This window comes from Ammospiza nelsoni, chromosome 1 (genome assembly GCF_027579445.1).
Source record: "Ammospiza nelsoni isolate bAmmNel1 chromosome 1, bAmmNel1.pri, whole genome shotgun sequence".
NCBI classification, from domain to species: Eukaryota; Metazoa; Chordata; class Aves; order Passeriformes; family Passerellidae; genus Ammospiza; species Ammospiza nelsoni.
In genome coordinates, this window is record NC_080633.1 from 64,786,635 (window position 1) to 64,807,719 (window position 21,085).

Below are 21,085 nucleotides of genomic sequence, written 5' to 3' on the forward strand. Positions count from 1 at the left end.
TCCTCATCACACACATACATGCAGAGCTGTTGGGGATTTCCCTGGTCCTTATAGTCCCTTTCCTGCACTCTTGCCTCTAGACACCAGCAGCCACTCCCACCCAGAGATGGCCCTCAGAGATCTCCAAACCCATCCCTGCCCCCAACCCACTCATCTGCATTATCTTTGCCAGCAATCACACGCACACTTACCCCAGCTGCTGCACCTCATCTACCCCCACAAACACAGGAAATAAAGAGCCCCTTACTAGAAAGCAGTCGAAGGTGTAGTTATTGAAGAGAGAAGACAGATTGTGCTGGTCAGGAGTGGGGCACAGCACAACTAGACAACTCTCTGTAATCTCTTAAACCCTTACTTTGTCCTGCTTTTGATTTCTCCTCTGAATACCTGTGATGAATTCTGTGCAATCCCCAAAAGTTCTTGCCCTGCACCGTTTTATGTCCCCCACACCTCCAGCTAGCATGTCCCCTTAGTAACCTGGAAAGCTGCCTCACATCACACATAGATGGATTGATAGGTTTCATACCTGGACACCAGGGCTGAGCGTCTGCTGGGCCAGCCCTGGGAAGGGACCAGAGAGGGTCTCCTTTCCCCTTAGTCCTTACTTTGCTTTCCTATCTGCCATTGCCACTGTGCTCCTTTGGGCTTGCAAAGATGGCCCTTTCATAACTCTGCTATGGTGGCAACCAATCAACGTGTCAGTAGCCTAACAAACCATGTATTTAAACCTACTTAATATCTCTTATTTAAGCCAAAGTTGGACAACAACAAAGAACAGGAGAGCATATACAAACTACAAGAATAGGGAAACAGAAACCCAGAATCTACATCATCATACTGCTTGTGATTGTGATATAAACTGGTGTGGAAGAGGATTTACAGTGACTTCTGAGAGCCAGAGAGAAGTTTGATAAGAGGTTCCATGTTTACCCCTGAAAGAATTCTCTACCAAGGTCGTTGACATAGAAACCAAGAAAGAAAGAAGGATGAATAAGAGAAACTTGCAACTCTCTATTCCAATAAGCACTTTGTTTGTCTTTCCTAACCAATGAGTAAAGTGTAAACTTATGAGTTTTGTGAGAATGTATAAAAAGCATGCGTGCTGTAATAAAACTGGGTTTGAAGCCTTCTGAAAACGGAGTGTTGTTTTGTATTATGACTGTCTCAGCTACAACAAACTGGGATTCCAATTAGAAATATTTTCTCATGCAGCCATTCATTCTTGTTAGTACAAAAGACACCAGCACTGTGAGAAGTCTGTTGGTGCTTAGCTTTCCTAGAGAGGGGCAGGCCTCTTCTATGTAGGCTCATCATTTGTCTGGGTTATTGTCTCCCTCAGTCAGCAGAGCACACCTTTGGCACCAAGAGCTGAGCACTTCATTCATGCCTTTAATGTGACTGCCACAAATGAACAGCATAGATAAACAATAGGAACTTCTAAATACTTGATGAAGCCTCATCCTGAGCACCAGCAGCAACTGAGTATTTTGAACCTTTTACCCTGGCTTTCTGTGGCAGCAAATCCTGAACTTGATCAGAGTCAACACCATGGACAATAAGCAACAACTGAGGATCTTTTCTAAGATCGTGCATAAACATCTGGGTAACAAGACCAGAGCTACGCTACTGAATTCCTCACAAGATGGAGTATCATGACAATAGGTTGGAGGAAACCACCTGGGAAGCCTTGAGAATAAAAATCTGAACAAGAGGCATGAGTATTCTTTGGAAACTATGGTCAACCTTGTCATGATGAGAACTAAATTCAAAGGTCTAGAAATCATTATTTCCCTTCTCCTAGCAATTAGGCTTTTCCCAGGATTTCCATTCAAGTATCAAAGATAAGGAGGCACTATATTTGAAGCAGGATGTGACAAATAATTAACCTTATAGATAGAATACATTTAGGAAAAATGATCAACTAGTGTTAGGCAAAGAAATGTAAATACATAAATGTATATTAGGTGATTCACTTATGCTCAAAACTGACAGCATAGCAAAAGGCTGACCCACCATAGAGATCTATGTGATACAGTACATATCATTTTGTGAAATACAGCATTGAGATGACATGTTGATAAACATTGCTCTTTTATGATACACAAAAGGTGAACATCCATGCTATGAGCAGTTTGACAGTGTAGCTCACTGAGTGTTGATAATTTATCAAAGACACCAGGCAGAAGACTGTAAGATATTTCAGCTTTTTCTCTCAGACAGTGCCCAAAGGGCTGCAGCGGGCACTTGTCACATAAGCTGTCTCCTGTGTGCAAAGACAGGGCCTGGTCCTTTACTCTCTTCTGTACAGCATGAATAAAATATCACAGAGAGACTGCAAAGTGAAATGTATTTCAGTGACAGCTGTGTCCAGATTACACCCTCAAAAAGAAATGCTTGTTTTACACAGGGCTTAACCAATCTACGCAACTTTCTGCCACAAGCTATTTTTGTGGCTTACAGTTTAGCAGATTTCAAAGCAGGATAACTCTTTTACAGACATAATAAGAACACCTGCATTTACATTAAGTCTGATAAAAGGAAAACACAGGATGGATATTAATACATAGAAAAAGGGTAAGTTCCTCTTTGTCTGGACAACGCCCAGCATAAAGTGAACTGATTTCTGCTACACAAGAAAAATGGATAAAAAAGGTAAAGGCTCATCTATCAGGTATAGGCCAGCTTTAACTGTTTAGTGTTAGAGAAAATATACAAGCACATTATTATCTCACAATTGTATAAACATTTCTTGCACCTTCTTCTGTGACATCTGATATGAGCTACTGTCAGGGAGAGGATATCAGAACACTAATGGCATGAGTCATTGTGGCAGTTTTGGTGTTTCTTCAAAGCACATCTAGGACTTTTTTGATTATGACAGAAAAATCAAAATGACACAAAATACCACAACACCACAATATGTAGAGGTAAAACTAAAATAGAACTAAAATCTAATTTCCTGCATCCACTCCAACAAAAAATAAACAAGAAGTGGGAACTACAGGCTTTTCCCCCATACTAAAATACTTGGTAATTTTGTGTTAGTAGCTAATCCCCTTATAATTAAGCCTTTCCAAAAGAGTTTGGGTTTTTTCCATCAGAAAATCACAGAGTTGAGATGCAATTAATTTTGCAATTTTGTTCATCTTTCTTTCATATTACTTCTCTTTTTCAACCCACCACTCTATGAATCTGGTCCTTTAAGACTGTAAGTTCTTCAAATTAAACACTCTAGACCTGAGCAGGAAAATCTGAGGTAGGAAGTGTGCAGGTGAAATGTGGCACCACTCAGGTTTGACATCTTGTGTCCTGACCCTTATTTGTCTGCTACTGTTCTGCCTGGTTCAGAGCTGAGAGGTCTTCTAGAGTTCACACGAACAAAATGGATCAAGCTCCATATACCTTGTGTGCAAGAGTTCCCAGCAGAATAAGCATCAGTTCTGAGCATTTTTTTGTTGTTGTTAAAAATGGAAAAACTAACAACCCTGACAAGCATAGCAGAAATTGTGAAACAGAAACAAGTGACCCATACACATGTGAACAAGCTAATATTCAGCCCTGTGGTGACCTTGCATTAGTGCTATGGTTTGTTCTTCCTATTATACTTCACTCTGTTTCCAGACCCCATTTCCTGTCACAGCTACTTGTTCAGCTACTTTGTCTGCACACAGGAGACAGCTCATGTGACAAGTGCCCGCTGCAACCCTTTGGGCACTGTCTGAGAGAAAAAGCTGAAATATCTTACAGTCTTCTGCCTGGTGACAGCCTACTTGTTCCTTACCACTGCACTGCTCAGTATGTCTTTGATCTATACTTCTCTTGGGCAACACACACAGCGTGCATTTTGTACTTAGTCCTCCCTGTTGTTTCAATTTACATTGTTAAAGCAGCCATAAACCACTTTATGCACCTTGGGTATGCTTGACAAACACATAATTCCAAGGGCTTGCCTGGTGCAAGTGTTCTTCCCCTGGTTAGGAATCATCTACGAGATTCATGTCTACAGAGTCTAAGCAGTGTAAAATCTCCAGTATCCCTTGGCATGGTGGTGCATGGAGGCCGTGACAGGGCTTGACCGGTCGTTCTTCAAATTTCCACCTTCCTCAGGGTTTTGCATTCTTCATAAGAGAGTTGAAGAGGCCAAAGAGAGTATGGGAGTGAGAACATCAATTTGAATTTTATCTTGCATTTAACAAAAAATGAGTGTTTGAAAGCTGGGACATGAGCCAGGGCTCAGGCGGACTTCATCACTTTCTACAGTGCCCTGAAAGGAGGGTGTAGCCAGGTGGGGAGCAGCCTCTTATACCAGTCAACCAGCAATGGGACAAGAGGACATAGTCTCAAGCTGCACCAGGGGAAGTTTAGTTTGGAAATTAGAAATAATTTATTCACAGAAAAGGTGATTAGACACTGGAATGGGCTGTCCAGAGGTGGTGGAGACACTGCCCCCGCAGGTGTTTAAGGAAGGACTCAACATGACACTCAGTGCCATAGTCTAGTAGTTGACATGGTGCATCATAGGTGGGACTCAACGATCTCAAAGGTCTTTTCCAACCTAACCAATCCTGTGACTCTGTGAAGGCAGTATTTGGTTGTCATACAGCCCATGGCTGCCCTCTTCTCACATGCATCACAGATTGTTCCTGCCCAGCAGGCTTGGCCCCCACCTGCACTTGGAAGAGCACACCTTGCTTTCATTTAAGTGGACACAACGCCAGGATGAGCAGCTCCGGGCCCTGGCGGCTGAGGGAGGGTGAGGGGGGCTAAGGAAGGCTGACGGGGGCTGAGGGGGGCTGAGAGGGGGTGAGGCGGGCTGAGGCGGGCTGAAGGAGGCTGAGGGGAGATGAGGCGCGCTGAAGGAGGCTGAAGCGGCCCGAGGCGGGCTGAGGGGGGCTGAAGGAGGCTGAGGGGGCCTGAGGCGGGCTGAGGGGGGCTGAAGGAGGCTGAGGGGGCCTGAGGCGGGCTGAGGGGGGCTGAAGGAGGCTGAGGGGGGCTGAGGCAGCCCCGCCACCGGCCCCAGCGCGCCCCGCGACCCCGCGGGCACGGCGGGGGGCGCCAGAGAGCGAGCACAACACGGGCCCGCGCGGCCATGGCGGCGCTGATTGGCGGCGGCGGCGGCCCGCAGCCATGAGAGGCGTCCTCTGATTGGTCCGCAGGTGCGGACCCGGGCGGGGCGGGGCAGCAGAGGGTACATAAGGAGGGAGCGGCGCTGGCGGCGCGCAGGCGGCGAGAGGCGCGGGACGGGCGCTGCTGGGGTCCGGGTGTGGGCGGCGGCGGGCGACGCGTGCGGGGCTCAGCCCGTGGCGACAGCGACAGCGCGGCCGCTCCGGGTGTTCGTGGCGGTAGCAGCGGAACCGGCTGTCTCCAACCATGCTGTGCTATGTGACCAGGCCGGACGCGGTGGTGATGGAGGTGGAGGTAGAGGCGAAAGCCAACGGCGAGGACTGCCTCAACCAGGTGAGGGGCTTCTCCCCGCCGCCCGCCCGCCGGGCGCCAGCCCTCGGGGCGGGGGCTGTGGCGGGCGCAGCGGTGACCACGGGGCATTGCCGAGCGCTGGTGCCCGGCGGCCGCACGGCTGCCCTGGCAGCCCGCCGCCCTCTCCCCGCGGCGGGGCCCGGGCGCCAGGCGAGGGGCGGCGGTGGCGCGGGGCTGGGCCGTGCGGGGGCGGCCGCGGCGGTGGGGGCGGGGAGCGCCGCAGTCTCCCCGCTTCTCTTACGGTTTTGGTTTCTTATTTTGATTTTCCGGTTTTTTCTTTTTTCTTTTTTTTTTTTTTTCCCCAACCCTTTCTCCATGGTGAATGCAGAAGGTGCTGCATCTCACGCCACGGGGCTCTCCAGCCCCTCTCCCGTGGGAATCGCAGGCCCGGGCCTCGCCACTGAATCCCGCTGGAAGTGTCCCCGGGAGGGGACAGGAGTGGGGCCACAGGCGGGGGATGTAGCACCCACTGCATCCAGCCCTCTCCAGGCCCGAGCGGGCTGGAGCTGCCGGCCAGGTGCATTCTCGCCTTTCCGTCACCACCGCCTGGCTGTGGCTGCCGTGGGGATGCTGGGGGGACACGGACGAACAGTCCGGTGTGCTGCTGGCACCTCAGTAAAACTTGTGGGTGACTGTACTTCGTCACTCCTCCTTGCCCAGCAAGTGCTGTTGGCTACGATGTTGAGGAGCAGATATTCTCCTCTCGTGGAAATCCGCTGACCCTCTGAAGTGTCTGTCCTGAGGGTGAAATTTGACCGTGGAAGCCCATGTGTATTTTGGCTAGTGGAGAAATTCCTAGTTCATGCTTAGTGATTTTTTTTCTGGGCTGTTTTGTATGCAACCTAAAATCCGAGTGATTAAGCCTTGTATAAAGGTGCTAACAGCAGAATTTTGAGAGTGCTCTTTAAGTGAGCAGTCTGAAAGACCACTTCAGATGTTACTTTTCATTGTCATGTAGCCTGATTGTAAATAATCTTATTCTTTCAGGTTTGCAGAAGGTTGGGGATTATAGAAGTTGATTATTTTGGACTGCAGTTCACTGGCAGCAAAGGGGAGAATCTATGGCTGAATTTGAGGAACAGGATCTCCCAGCAGATGGATGGTTTAGCCCCTTATCGATTGAAACTGAGAGTCAAGTTTTTTGTTGAGCCACATCTTATCTTACAGGAACAGACAAGGTGAGTAAATACGGTTGTAAGCACATTTAATATTTTGCTTCCAATTTCTGTAACTTACAAAAGTGATTGCATGCTGGTTTTATTTTTTATCATATGGTAATTTTGCATGACTTTTCTATGTAGTTTTAAAATCTTAGTGTTTTTGAAGTTTATTGTTTTAATAAAAAATTTAATTAAATTTGCAACATTAAGCTTCGTGTAGCTGCCAGTAAGCAATGAGTGTAATTTTTTGAGCACTTAGCACTGAAACTGGAAGAAACTAAGTTACAGTAGCAAACTTTTTATATGGTATTTTTGTGTCCGATAGTAACCTCTGTTCTGTGGTGTTACTCTAGGTCATTCTGAACCACTAGTACAGAAAGGCAGGAAATAATTCCTCCCACAGTGCAAAAAAACTTGCTGAATTCCTTTTTGTCTGGTATTATGTTACAGTAACTTTCATATAGCTACAGGCCCTTAGAGGCTACAAAAGAAACAGCTGTCTGGCTGCTTCTGTGGCAAGTCCTCTTGACTAAATTGTCCTACTGTTATTAAATCAGAAGGAATAGTCTTCTAAAATTAGTAGGGAACACTTGCTTTTTCTCCTTGAGTTTGATTACCACATGAATTGCAATGGAATTATCTTTAAAGAATGCTGTACACGTGTGTATTTAATGTTGACCTTCCAACTACTTTTTCCTGTTAGTTTTGGATGGTACAGTTAATAGGAATGGGGCCAATTGAAATCTAGTGTCTGTATGATAATGCCAAAACCCATTTTCACTACTCACCTGAGCTTGTTACTCTCAGAATCATTAACTTAGTACTTTCAGAATTAAGACCATGAGTACAACGCGGTGCTTTTGCACAGAATGTCTAAAGAACTTGGTCAGAGGCTGACAGTCTGATTTAATGTTTATTTCATAGGAAAAAGGCTTTAAATTTAATTTTTGATCTAATGTGTAGGGGAGAGGCTTTTGGGGGGCAGTGGTTTCAGCTCATCAATATGGTTGAAGTTTTCAGAATGCTGTGGTGGTAGACCATGGTTGTCCTGGATAATAGTTTCAGTTAGGCAAATGCATTTAAACTGAATTCCAGTTCTGATATACTTTTATCTAGGAAATACTTTGTGCTATCCATGGCATATGGTGGAATATTTTTCCTTAAAGAAACTCTTATTTAAATATTCTTGGTAAGTATAAAACCAAATAACAAATGGGATTTGAGTTGAACAAAAGGAGCCACACAATTTCATACCTGACGAGGCGAAAGAGATTACCCTGAGCATGTCAGATGTGTCTCTGCTCACAAAGCAAATCAGGGTGAAAATCTGAGGAAACCTCCAAGTGGCATTTTTATGCTATCATTGATGAATGCTTGTTCAACTTCACAAGACTTTTACAGATGTCTGTGTCCCTGCCTTCAGCACTGTCGATGCAAGACCTGGCAGGAGGTGGAAGTTAATAGAGAGGTTGAACTGGTGAAACATGCCCCAAGGGCCTCAAATACTGGCTTGGGTAGCTAAAATGTAACAGAGTTTGTACACCTACATCAAAGCAGCAAGTATTTCTCCACTGTAAAGATGACTTAAAAGGATGTAGGTGGGGCAGGCTTTCTTTTATGTGTTAAGACTGTTCTGAAACTAATATTTTTAATAAACAATTTAAAAATTAACCCGGGTTTAGGCACCAGAAGAGATATATTAAAACCAAATACAAGTTTTATGTCAAGTTGTAATAACTGCCTTTTAGTTGTATATGCCCAGTAGTCCCCATGTAGCAGGTCTAGAATTCCAGTGTCTGTGGTAAATGTCTATTCTCCTAGATTGTTGACACTGAGTTTTAGTAGAGTGGCTTTTTTTCCTACTTAGGTCTGCTTGAGGATTTACATATGTGTGTAACTGTGAATTCATACTTAGTGTGTGTGTAAACATGAAGGAGAAGATTAAAAACTTGTAAACCTGTTGCCAAACTCAAAAATCAATAAGTATATCATAGATTTGCAAGGATTAGCTGTACAATTAAAGCTGACACATTGTTTCATCTTTATCTGCAAAGTCTTGATGAAGAAAGTGATGGGTATCCTTCGTTTCCTTCAGCTGTTGTGTCCATATTTGATGTGTGGGGTGTTTCTGGCAGAGCTGTTGCCTTGTGGTCCTGTGTGTGAAGAACACTGGGGAAGTTTTCCAGTCTTTTGCTTGCAGCTTCTGATCCTGCTTTTACATATAAATTAGATGCATGTTGAGACCGCTTTTGAAATCTGAGAAGCTGCAAGTAATTCTAAATTTTGTTGATGTGCTTCATCATGATTATAGTGGCAAGCGTTGTGACTGAGTGAAAAAGCAAAGGGTTTTTTCTGTATCCTTAGGAACCTTTGCCAACCCCAGTGTTAGTGCTTCGTGGGAGACCCTTGCCTTGCACTGGAGTTTAAAACTCAGGTGTATGTTTGTTTGTAGCAATTTAATGTTCAGGTTTCTACATGCTGTGAAATCCAATCTGGCAACAGAATGTCAGCCTCTGCTTCTGTTATCTTTATCAGCCCAGAGGAAGATTGCAGCAAATTTTAATATTCTTATACAAGGCAGCCTTCTTGCTACAGAGCACAAAGACAGCAGGTTATAATTTTACCTCTGACCACTGTGGCAACAAACCACGTTCACTAAATGTTTTGGGAATCTGAGAAGTGCGTGGAGAAACCCTTTCTACTGCACTTTTTTACAACATGGTTAAAAACAGTTTATTCTTCTTTGGATCTCAACTTTTAGGTTTTTTATTTGACTACCTGGTACTGAACTGCACCACATGATTTCATAGTTTAGACTTGTTTTCAATGGAATAAAAGTGCTTCAGTGCAAGAATGTCATTCAAATTTAATCTGCTGCTGTCAGAGATTTACAGACAAGTCTGAGATGTGAACAGCGTGCTGCTTTAGAGGAATTTGAAGAGCTAGCTATAAGTTTTCTTTAGCATGGAAAATCACACTGGCTTGAAAAGGATTGTTACCTCTTTGCTCAAAGACACATGTGATGGGCCAAGATCGAGATCATAACTCTGGCTTGTGTCTTGTTCATTTTCACTGTTTCGTATTTCTTTGATAGGTCGTGCAACAGTTAGGGGTGGAAAAAAAGCAAACCTACTTTTCACTCCTTTGGTGAATGACTTGTGGGTGGTTCACGTATCAAATGTTGTGAAGTGTTGAATTGCAGTAAGGAGCTAGGGCTTAGAGAAAGGATTATACTTCGCTAGTGGGAATTCTCAGGAGACTTTTTGCCGGGGTGGGCCGGGAGGCGGTGCCCAGGAGCGGTGCCGGTGTCCGGGGCAGGGAGCGGGAGTGGCCGCGGCGCGGGAGGCAGCTCCGGTGTGAGACAGCGCGCCCCTGCCCTGGGCAGAGAGCTCCGGGCATCGGCCGCAGACTGCTGTGGAGCCTGGAAACGTGCACCCATGGTGCCCGGCAGCAGCCTGGGAGAATGATGGGCTTAGGTTTTCAGTTCAGCATTATTTGTCTTGTGTAGCGCGACTGAAAGCCAAATATTCACATGTAAGCTACAAAATGTGTCAAATTCTAGCGAGCCACACAGTATCATGAAGCATTCAAAAGAGCTGTGTTTTGCCAACCTTGAAAGTGGCAATTATTGTTTTTGAGGTTGTTAAAAAGTTGTGTGACGTTTGCCAGTATTTGAATTATATTTTCAAAGTACAATTTTTGCTGTGTTGTCCAGTTGTATTGATGAACTAGTTAAAAATAAGAGTGGCCTTAGATGTGTTGAGGAGTCAGATACATACAACAGGATGGTTTTCTTGCTTTTTATCCTATAACATTGGGTAGCCGGCACAGCAATGGTGTGGCCTTTGTTTACCAGGCAATGAAAGCGTGTGTGATTGACACTGGGGTGAGTTTAATGGATCTGTTTGTCTAAGTCAGAGTTAATTGCAGCTGGTAACCTTTTATCCAGTCTGTTATGAGCAATGAACAACATAGATAATGAGCATAAAAAAAGAAAAAAACATTGCTTTTTTTAAGGTAGGGTGGCTTTGTCTGCTTTTAAAAATAGAATTATTTTCTATAGATTTAGAAATCTTTATCAATATATTTTTAGAGAGAACAATCATCCCTCTTAATTTTGATTTTAGACTACAGAGCAGTAAATGTACTGCACGGTAGGAAGGAGCATCTACCCCAAAGAGAACAGGTAGTTCCTTGGGAGGCATGCCAAGATTCTTGCCAGTAGTCTGGCAAGAGAATGAGGTCTTTTGGCTGTGATTCTAGAGGTCATTAGTCATATGCAGACACCTCTTTGGTGAAGGATTGGGGTTTGTCACTTCCTCCACTGACAGTTAAATTTAGAGCTTAAATTTTTTAGCTACCATTTTGCTCCGTTTCCCTTGTTTTGCTTAAAAAATATTTGTAGAAACTACTAGTAGTGCTGCAGAGCCTTGATTCCTAATACACATAATTGTCTTCAATGAGTTACAAAAGAAAATATGATCTTGTGTTACACGTATTTTTTATAGTATTTTTTTGTGGAGTTGTTACTGCCAGTTCATTTGGATGAACACAGTCTAGGTGATTTGCCCCCTCTTGGAATTCCATTGTGAAGTACTGATGTCTGTTTCTGGTAGCAGTATTCAGTGTTGTCAGCCTGCATAAATTGCTTCAGAGGGAGGCAAAAAGCAATTAATGTGATTGATATCTGGGTATGTGGCTTTGGTTTGATAGCTATACATTTTTGTGAAATGGACCATCTGCTGAAATCTTGCAACCTCCCCTTTCTACAGTTTTTGTATCAAATTATTTACATCCAACTGCAATACATTAATCACACCACATTTGATTTTACTGTTTTGTAAGTACATAAATCTTAAATTATATGCAGAACATGGATCCAAAAATAAGGATGCAAAATGAATATAAAATCACCAGTGTAGCTAATGCTTGAAGAAAATCTGGTCTTGTTCTAATTGCAGAACTGCTCTTTGTTCTTTTGGAAAGGAAGAAATCTGTCTGGGCAGTGACTGATGGAGTGTAGCTTTAGCAAACTTAATGTGTTGCCCTCTAGTCAGTGTGCTTAGGTAGTGTTTTGAGCTGCCAAACTCAGAGGAAAATGTTCCACAATTGAATGCACAGGTATGTGTAGGTAGCATGGGGTTCAGAGGGGCAGAAAAGGCAATTTTGGGTTACACAGACTGTCTTTTGTGCTCATGCTGTCACATGTACAGAACTTGGGCTATAAGTGCCACGGGAAGTTCTGTTTGTCCTTAAAGCTGCCGCTGGTTAATCAATGTCCCAAGGTGTCTGGCAGGTGTTAGGATGACAAGGAGTCACAGCAGTTGATGGGCAAAGTTCAGAGTTTGAACTTTGTGGAGATTTAAAGACTAAACAAACCCTCGGCGAGGGTAGTAAAAAGCTGCAGAATGTGCTAAGGGATTGTTGGGGCTGGGGTGGGGGGTAGGAACAGTCAGACATACCTTTGGTCTGACTTCACTTCTCAAATTTGTAACATGTAATATTAATGTATCAAGTGCAACTGAAGTGTGAATGATGCAGAAACAAAAACATTTCGTTTCTTATGTGGTGGACAAACTTCAGCTTTTCTCCCAGCAATGCTGGAAATGCAACCTTTAGGGAATGTAAAAACAGTCCAGTTTTTAGTTTTAACAGTTCATTGTTCTAAAAGTTGCTATGTAAGAATTCCAGTAAGTCTAAAGTACTAGTGCTGAAATAATTCCTTGGAAAAAATGTATCTTTTACTGTTCAACCTGACTATCTTTAGAGGTGAGAAAAGTCTTAATTTTTTTTAATCATATCTAAAGGTTCCAAAAGAGAGACAGGATGGTGGATTGTGTATGAAGTGATTAGGTCACAATCTAATTTACAAAAACTTAGATAAATCCTTTCTTGTAACTAATAGTATCTGTGATATGAGCAGGTTTTCTACAAGACAGTCTAATGGGTCCTTTAGGATTTGCAGAATTAGATAAGGAACTGCATCAAGGATCCTGATGCTTTAGTTTTGCTTGACTGTATTCAGCAATAAAATCACATTCTTAGGCCTTTTTCTTTAAGGATCAAAAGACTTTGTTTAGTTTAGTGTTAAAAACAATTAAGTCTTTGTTTGTTATCAGATTGTGGCTAGTGTCATGTTTTGGACCTTTGAAGAGGAATGATTTTACAATGGATATTAATATAACTTTGAAGGAGTGCACTCTGCAGCAGGAACAAAAATCCCACCAACACACACACACACAAAGTTCAGGTAGCACATTCTCTGCTACCTTTGGTTCAGGCCATCTGCTCTAACAGGTCAGTGTGAAGTCCTTCACTGCCCTGTTATGGGTGCAGTTTAGGTTATTTAGGTGCAGATGGACTGAATTTGCATAGCTAGTTAGTTACTTTGCAATAACCGTCCTTTATACGTGCTGTTTGTTCTATTTATCAAAAAAAAATGCAAAGTAGCTGAGTATTTGTGAGATGTTTTCCCTTATGTGCTGTGAGCCAGTTAAGGGAAGTTACTGCACATTAGCTGATGTGATGCTACTTCACGTTGTGCTTTAAACCCATTTGTCTTCCTGTGCCATTACTGGCTTTGTAGTAATGGAATGTGACAAGCCATGCATCTGCTGTTTCTGTAATTCATCTGTATTTGCAGGAGCAATATTTTGGTTTTCAGCTCCCTTTGAGGTGTCAATAAACTCTTCCCAGTAAGGGGAGAACTCTTGACTTTACCCTGTGTAGTCAGTGCTGTCATATGAAAAAAACCCTGAATATACAATATTTTAGGTGTGGTAGTTGTAAATGTGTTTTAGCTAATGAGAAAAAAAGTCTAATCTTTCTTTGAAATTGTTTAATTAGTACTTAAAATGACTGGAAATCCTGTTCTAGTATTGTCAGAGGATCAAGAGTGCATGAGAAGCTGTTTATTTTATGAAATGTTGATTAGACTTAGGGAAAGGCCTAGTATTTTAATTTATTTTGGCCCTGGTGTTTTCCTAATTTATACTGAATTCTTTAAATCTATGTGCTGAGCACAAAAAAAGAGTCTGTACAACTAAATAATCTTAAAAGGCCAGAGATATGCCCTTCTGGGCCCCAAGCCCAAAGAGCTGTGACTCTGCAAGGTAGGAGAAACACATGGGAGCAGTGGTTTGACTCTCAAAAAAAAACAGCCTAAAGAAGGAATAACCTGCTGACAGTGGACACAACTCTCTCTGAAGGTCTGGTCCCCTTGCCACCTCAAGTTGTGTCCTGCACAGTGTGAGGACATTGGCTTCCACCAGACCCCCCTCTAGAACTGCTGAAGGGTGTGGGTTGATGTTTAGACTTGAGAGTGATGCAATGAGGCACTTGCATCACAACTTGCATGATGCTGTAGCATGACAAATGGTTTGCAAAGGGAAGTGTTGGAGCTGTGAATCCTTGCAGGAAGTGGACTGTAGGAAAGCTTACAGGACAATTTAATACCAATTCTGTTTTGTCCTGATTCAAAAAATTGTGGATATGAGGCTTCTTTTGGGCTGGTATCTTCTTAGTTGCAACATTTACCAACAGAGCTAAGAAAGAACTCAACTTTTGTGAGTTCTGTATTTACTAATAATTCTGAAAAAAGTCTTATTTGCCTTGTTGTACAGAGGAATTATAGAATGCTACAACAATATATGTAAGGCTCAAAATTCCAATTGGAAGGAAAGCTCATCACTTATTAGCATCTTCAACTTCAGTGATGAGAGGTTAAATACAGAGCTTCAGTAAAGCTTTTCTTAAAAGTAGATTTGACTTCATTTTAGAAGAGTAAATGTTGTGTTCCTGTGGAAGCCAAGACACATCCCTGTGGGTGCTAGGCTTCATTTATTGAAAGATTTTTTTCTGTGATACATAATACTCCATCTGGCTTCCATACATACATTGAGCCTTAAATGGTAAAAAATTTATATTGTGTCGCCTGAAGGAAAACAAGGATGATCTGTAGAAGATAGGCCAACCCATAGGGGATTATGACATGTTGCTGTTAATGTTGGTGAAAATGTTGATTTGTCTGTCAAGTAACCTATTAGATAATGAAGAGCAGCTTTTTGAGTTTTCAGCAAGCTGTCAAACCTGTCTTGGTCTCAAGTGCAAAGGTTGATCTGACAAATGCTTACACCATAGCTGTTTTTCTATTTCATTCCCCAATGCCTTTGCAGGTATTTCAAGTTGCTCTGTTAATCCTGTTCTTGGCAAAAACACCGTGGCTGTAGGGGCAGGGGCATTTCCAGTGTGCAGAGAGAGTATGGCTTCCCCTCTTGCATAACAGAAGTGTGAATGTTTTCAGATGCTTTTCCCAAATTTGCTTTTGTGAAATGAAGAATAACCTGTAAGTCACAACAAAAATGTAAACATGGGAAACAAATTGAAATCTTTCATTGATACTTTACTCACTAAATTGAAATTACTGAGTGGCCTTAGGAGTTAAAGCAGTTCTTATTCTTGAGATATTCAGGATGATGGTGAAGTGCTCTTTTCTTTTAGCAGTGATTTTAGATGCCGCCTTCAGTTGTAGCTTTGTTTTTAAGAGTAAGTAAAGAATAAGATGGAGGGCCTTTTCTTTGCCTCATGCCAGGCTTCATCTCCTTGGTGCATTCATTGCAAATTCTTGATTACCAAACATAGCTGGGATGTTACTTGTTACTTGTCTTGATTACAGATATCATGTAACACTGTGTGAGCAAATGTTTCTGATTGTGTTGCAGGCATATGTTTTTCTTGCATATAAAAGAAGATCTTCTTGCTGGTAATCTTCAGTGTTCTTCAGAGCATGCAATTGAACTTAGTGCATTGTTGGCACAGATGAAGTTTGGAGATTATAACCAGAACACTGCCAAGTACAATTATGAGGAGTTGTGTGCAAAAGAGCTCACCACTACCATTTTGGAGAGGTAAAAAGCACAATGATCTAGTTTCCTTTTTGGAGACCAACAGCAGAAGATTTTGTTATGCATTTAATTGCTGGTGATATAGTGTAAATGAGTAATTTTACAGTAATAGCTTTGGAGTTCAAAATCTCCAACCTGAATGTTTGATGTTCTGATTTCAGTTCAATTTTTAAGCTCAGTTATGAGGTGAAGTTTTGGCTGGTTGGTTGGTTTTTTCTTAGGAAATCTCTGGTAGGTGAGGAAATACAGATATATTTAAGTATCTGGAGCAGGGTATTTAAATTTTAAGTCTGTCTTAGACCTGTACTTGTGAATGAAGGAATTTATTTGGCTTAGTACCCTTACTCTGAAAAGTAAACAGAATTCTGAAACATCTTCATAGCTCCTGAATATCAGGAAACATTGTGTTTCATACTTTTCTGTAGTGTTTTCTTTAACTATAAACTTAGTGGTAGCTCAGGGAAATATGTTGGGGCTGATGGTGTTATTTGGAAAGCTTTGATTACATGTAGCTTTTTCATTTCTAAGCAAATGCACAATGTTTTCTCCTTGACATTCTTAGGATGTTTTGGTAATTCTCAACAATTTCCAGTTCATAATTGCTGGAAATCTATAGACAGATAAAGCAGGTCAGGAGCATTTACTAATCTGTTTAACTAGGTCATCTAAAAACCCGTGTTAAAGCTGCTGACAGTAACAGCAGATATTTGAATTATTTCACCTATCCTTAATCATTTTATCAACAGCATTATTACAAAGCACAAGGAACTAGAAGGTCTCAGTCAAGCATCTGCTGAATACCAGATTCTACAGATTGTTACAACACTGGAGAACTATGGGGTAGAGTGGCACTCAGTGAGAGACAGTGAAGGGCAAAAACTCCTTATTGGTGTTGGACCTGAAGGCATATCCATCTGCAAAGATGACTTCAGTCCAATCAACAGGTATGTGTTTCCTGAAACTGTTTGCATGATCAATTTTTCAGAAACATGGAGCACACCCCTAGTTTTCACATCAATACACAAAATGGCTCTGACAATGACTAAAAGAGACTATTGGGATGTAGGGTCTGAGAGCAGTACCTGCTTGTAATCAAGATAAATAAGTGACCTTAATAATCTTGATTTTTATTAATATTTTTGAGCCAGCATCTTTAATCAGCATTGCTGACTACCATTAGAAATCATTGTAACTTCTGATAAAAATGCACTGTAATAGTTAGTGGAAAATGCCCTAATCCTTAACAACTAAATAACCTTTCTTTTTTTGACATTAATTTATAGGATTGCTTATCCTGTTGTTCAAATGGCAACTCAGTCTGGAAAGAATGTATATCTGACTGTTACCAAGGAGTCTGGTAATAGTGTGGTTCTCTTGTTTAAGATGATCAGTACAAGGGCAGCAAGTGGACTCTACAGAGCAATTACAGAGACACATGCATTTTACAGGTCAGTATTGCCCCCAGAGTCATGTGCTGCTGCTCTTCTCCAGTGTTTGATCTAAGTGCTTGAGCAGCCAGCAGTCTAACTGCACTTTGGAAATAGTCTGCAAAATTCCATTGTCTTTGCAGCCTCTCTTTCCTCTTAAGTCCAGAAGCTGAACAGGTTTTTGCTACTTTCCATTTTGTGGGGTAGGACTAACAAGAAAAATAAGCAAAATTTTCCCACTGTGAATAACAGCATTTCAAAGTATAAACTTTAACACACTTAGTGTTTTCTTGAAATTAACTACCACATCCTAATTTCAATTACTTCTTGATCTTTGTATCTGCTTACAATTTTCTGTTCTTTGCAGTTTGATTTTAATTTAAGCAGAATTTTAGTTTGGCAATAGCATTTGGCTATAAGCTTAGATCTTGGACTTTAGGCCCTGTGAGGCTGTAGTCCTTCTGTTCTGTTTGTGCTTTCCTTCCTGTGTTGCCTAGAGAAGTGATATGCCTTAATAGGCTTCTGAAAATTCAACTGGATCACTGAAATATGTGACAAGCATGGTTAGGGTGGCTGAAATGCACAGTGGCAAATACAAATGCCTTAATTCTCTATACTCCCATTTACACTGGTTCCCTTCAGAATGGCATAATATTAGCATGTAAGGTACTGGGTGGAAATTGGGTTAAAAACATTACTTGATTCTATGATAAAAATTGAGAGCCAAAGACTTTTAACTGGAATTCTTTAGGGCAATGTTTGGAAATGCCATGCAGAAAGGTGTTGCCAGGCTGAACTGTGGATTAGGCAACTGTTTGCTTTTTGTTAGCATAATTCTTTTAAGTCCCTTTCATAGGCTGACTCCATTTTACCAGACACTTCACATTTTGAAGATGTAAAGTAATTGTCACTTTCCATTTTACACTTTTCAAAGGAGAATTTTCATGCAAAGATGATCATTCAAGAGCTTAAATATTACCTCAGACGGTTTAAATTGCTTTAATTTCAGTGCTGTTACTTCAACTTTGGGAACAAATTACTGTAGGATCTTGTATTGGTATTAACTAACAAAGTTTGCATTTGTCCTGTTGCTTTATAGGTGTGACACTGTCACCAGTGCTGTCATGATGCAGTATAGTCGAGACTTAAAGGGTCACCTAGCATCTCTATTTCTGAATGAAAACATTAATCTTGGTAAAAAATACGTCTTTGATATTAAAAGAACATCAAAAGAAGTTTATGATCATGCAAGGCGAGCTCTTTATAATGCTGGCATTGTGGATCTTGTTTCAAGAAGTGATCAAACCCCACCAAGTTCCCCTCTTAAGTCTTCAGAAAGCAGCATGAACTGTGACAACTGCGAGGGTCTCAGCTGCCAACAAACAAAAGCCCTGCAAGAGAAGCTGCGCAAGCTGAAGGAGTCCATGCTTTGTATGGTGTGTTGTGAAGAAGAGATAAATTCAACCTTCTGTCCCTGTGGCCACACAGTTTGCTGCAAGTCCTGTGCTTCCCAGTTACAGGTAAATGCAGTGCTATTAAGTTATGACTTACCATTTTGTGTGGAAGGTTTGATTTTTTTTAATATTTGATGGTCATAGATTAATATGTTTGTGTTGATGGTCTAGTAAAACTACTAAAATTTTTTTGTGGCAAACTAATTTCAGAGAGCATTCTGTCTAAATGATGTGCTAATGTAATTTGTGGTGAGGCTAAGAATGAGCTGCATGCTTCCAGCCATACCCTGTCTTAAATATAGGATGATGGAAAAAATGCTGTTACGGTGTATGTAAAGTCTCCAGGAAGTGCAGAGACTCCCAAAACACAAAGTAAACTAATTTCCCAATGTTTTCCCTTTCCAGTCGTGTCCTGTTTGCAGATCTCGTGTAGAGCATGTCCAGCACGTGTACTTGCCAACCCACACCAGTCTTCTCAATCTGACTGTGATATGATCTCCGTACACACTTCAAATGCATCGTGTACTCTTCAAACTGCACTAATAACAAATGCAACCATTGATTGTGAAGAAGGCAATCACTCTGGCACCTATGCACGATCAGAAGCAAAAAAAAAAATATACTGCATTTTTTAACATAAATATTCTTTGTTCAGCATGTCCTAAATGGTTTGGGACATCTTCTGAGAGTAGAAGTGTAATTGATTCATGTTCTTTAAAGAATGATCCATAAGTTTGTAGCACGGCAGTGTTGCCACAAAGCTCGGTAACCCTGGAGAAATGTGGTGGACACATGCAGATGTACCTGGCAAAAGCAACACAGCCTTTTCTTTTACATGCTCTAAATCTTTCTTAGTACAGTTGCACTGTTTATTTTAATAGTAAGACTTGCTTTTACACATACCAGTTTAGTAAGGCTCATAGCTTCTGCTTTTAGTAAACTGCTTTTAAGAGGAGAGATCTCTTTTTAAAAAAATAGTTCTTAAACTGAAGTTACAAGGCTTCAATAAGCAGCTGTGCTTAACTCAGAATTCTATTACACAGAAAACAATTCTGAGGGAATAGCTTTGGAAAGGGAGGACAAGATTGTTAATCTTCAAGTATTGAGGGTGGGTCAGGAAAGTCTTGTGGTTGCCAGTGTCCTGTGGAAGCACTGCTATGGCAGTTCATTCACAGTCTCAGTGGGCAGGGTACTCCCAGTTTTCCCACAGTCTACTTCTGGCTGGTGGTCTTGGAAGCTGCAGGCAACTGCTCTTCAAGTTGGCTTTATTTTTGGAGACTGATTTTAAACTATTAAACATACACCAGTAATCTATAAGGGTTTTGTATAATTTTAAATGCTTTCTTCAGTTAGCATTGTTAGCAGGAAATTACTTACCCAATAAAATGTTTTTGATTTCCACTCCCCCTACTTGGGCATTTTGGGCTCTGGTTTCCTAGTGTCTTCTCCAGGGTACAGAGAGAACTGGAGACCATGTTTGGGTGCAATACTGGCTTAATCAAAGCTAGAAAAGTACACTGTCACTTTACTGAAATTCTCTGACTATACTTTTCATATTGCCTTAATGTAGCAGTAATGTGTGTTTATGCATCTGTTTCTTTGCACAGACATTTTGTCAAAATATTAAAACTCTACTTTTTTATGACACATTAGCATATAAACCTTACTCTAAGAGGGTATTTATTTTTTCACTTTGTAAAGAAAATTTTGTTTCCTCATGAAGCAAGAGCTTTGTCCTATATTGTAGGCAGCTTCTGTCTTTTTTATATTCAGATTAATAAAGGACTTTAAAAATCTTTGTGTTATTGCTGTGATGATTTTCTTCTGATATTCATCTGAGGCATTACTGAACTGAAAACACAATGCAGTATTTTCATGTTTAGAGTCTTGAATATTTTGTCACGTTTGAGGTAATGAGGTTTTCTCAAGTGCATGCAAGCATGCAAAGGAGGGAAGAAAACTGACATTTGTTACAGACAGTGAACTTTTGAACAGCTGACATATTCAAACTTGTAGCATAGCCTTCCAAATTGACCTTGTGAAGAATATTTTCTACAATAAATTCCCCAAATCTGGGGCACTATACCTGGAGGTATATTACAGCGGAATGAGAGAAATTAAAAAATGCAGCTTGAGAGAAGAGGGTTGGAGTTTCAGTAGTCCTGTCTAGCAAGTTTTTGATTACAGATGTGTTGGTGTCAATGTTTTGGTTGGAACTATTCAGACTTGCTAACTCCTTTTACATTGTTGGAGAGATGGTGCTTCAGCACTTCCAGGGCTGTGCTGTGCAGTGAAAAGGAAGGAGTGGGTGTACAAGTGTGCTCAGAGAACACTGTCCAGCTATTGTACCAGCATACAGTGGTACTTGAGCAAACCTTTGCGTGCCAAGATTACAACCATATTATGTTAGTAACATCTAATCCATTATGGCAGCTGGCTGAAATGGATTGTAAATTAATATAAATAGATGTTAATACAGAAATCTGATTTAAAACATGCAACATGATCAAGCTGTTAAAATAGGCAAGCATGAGCTCTAGGTCCTTGTAATTAAATTGACTGTGTAATTAGACCTTGCTTATAAAAATAATTCCAGTATTAGAACTCTAATCAAGGTAGGGCTTGAAACCGGTTATATGGCAGTGGTGGAATTTGGCCAAATCCTA

General features: G+C 41.4%; 1 protein-coding gene and 1 long non-coding RNA gene across 5 annotated transcripts in view; both read left to right on the forward strand.

Annotated features, from left to right (window-relative positions):
- The window catches only part of LOC132073135 (uncharacterized), a 1,090,256-nt gene that overhangs the window by 898,484 nt on the left and 170,687 nt on the right, over nucleotides 1-21,085 (forward strand). The gene's annotated exons all lie outside the window — the stretch shown is intronic.
- MYLIP (myosin regulatory light chain interacting protein) lies at nucleotides 5,238-20,217 on the forward strand. The gene is made up of 7 exons (XM_059480384.1): nucleotides 5,238-5,457; nucleotides 6,463-6,653; nucleotides 15,356-15,541; nucleotides 16,285-16,482; nucleotides 16,822-16,986; nucleotides 18,065-18,485; nucleotides 18,825-20,217. Exons 1-7 carry the CDS (start codon nucleotides 5,371-5,373, stop codon nucleotides 18,912-18,914), a joined length of 1,338 nt encoding a protein of 445 aa, XP_059336367.1. The 5' UTR covers nucleotides 5,238-5,370; the 3' UTR covers nucleotides 18,915-20,217.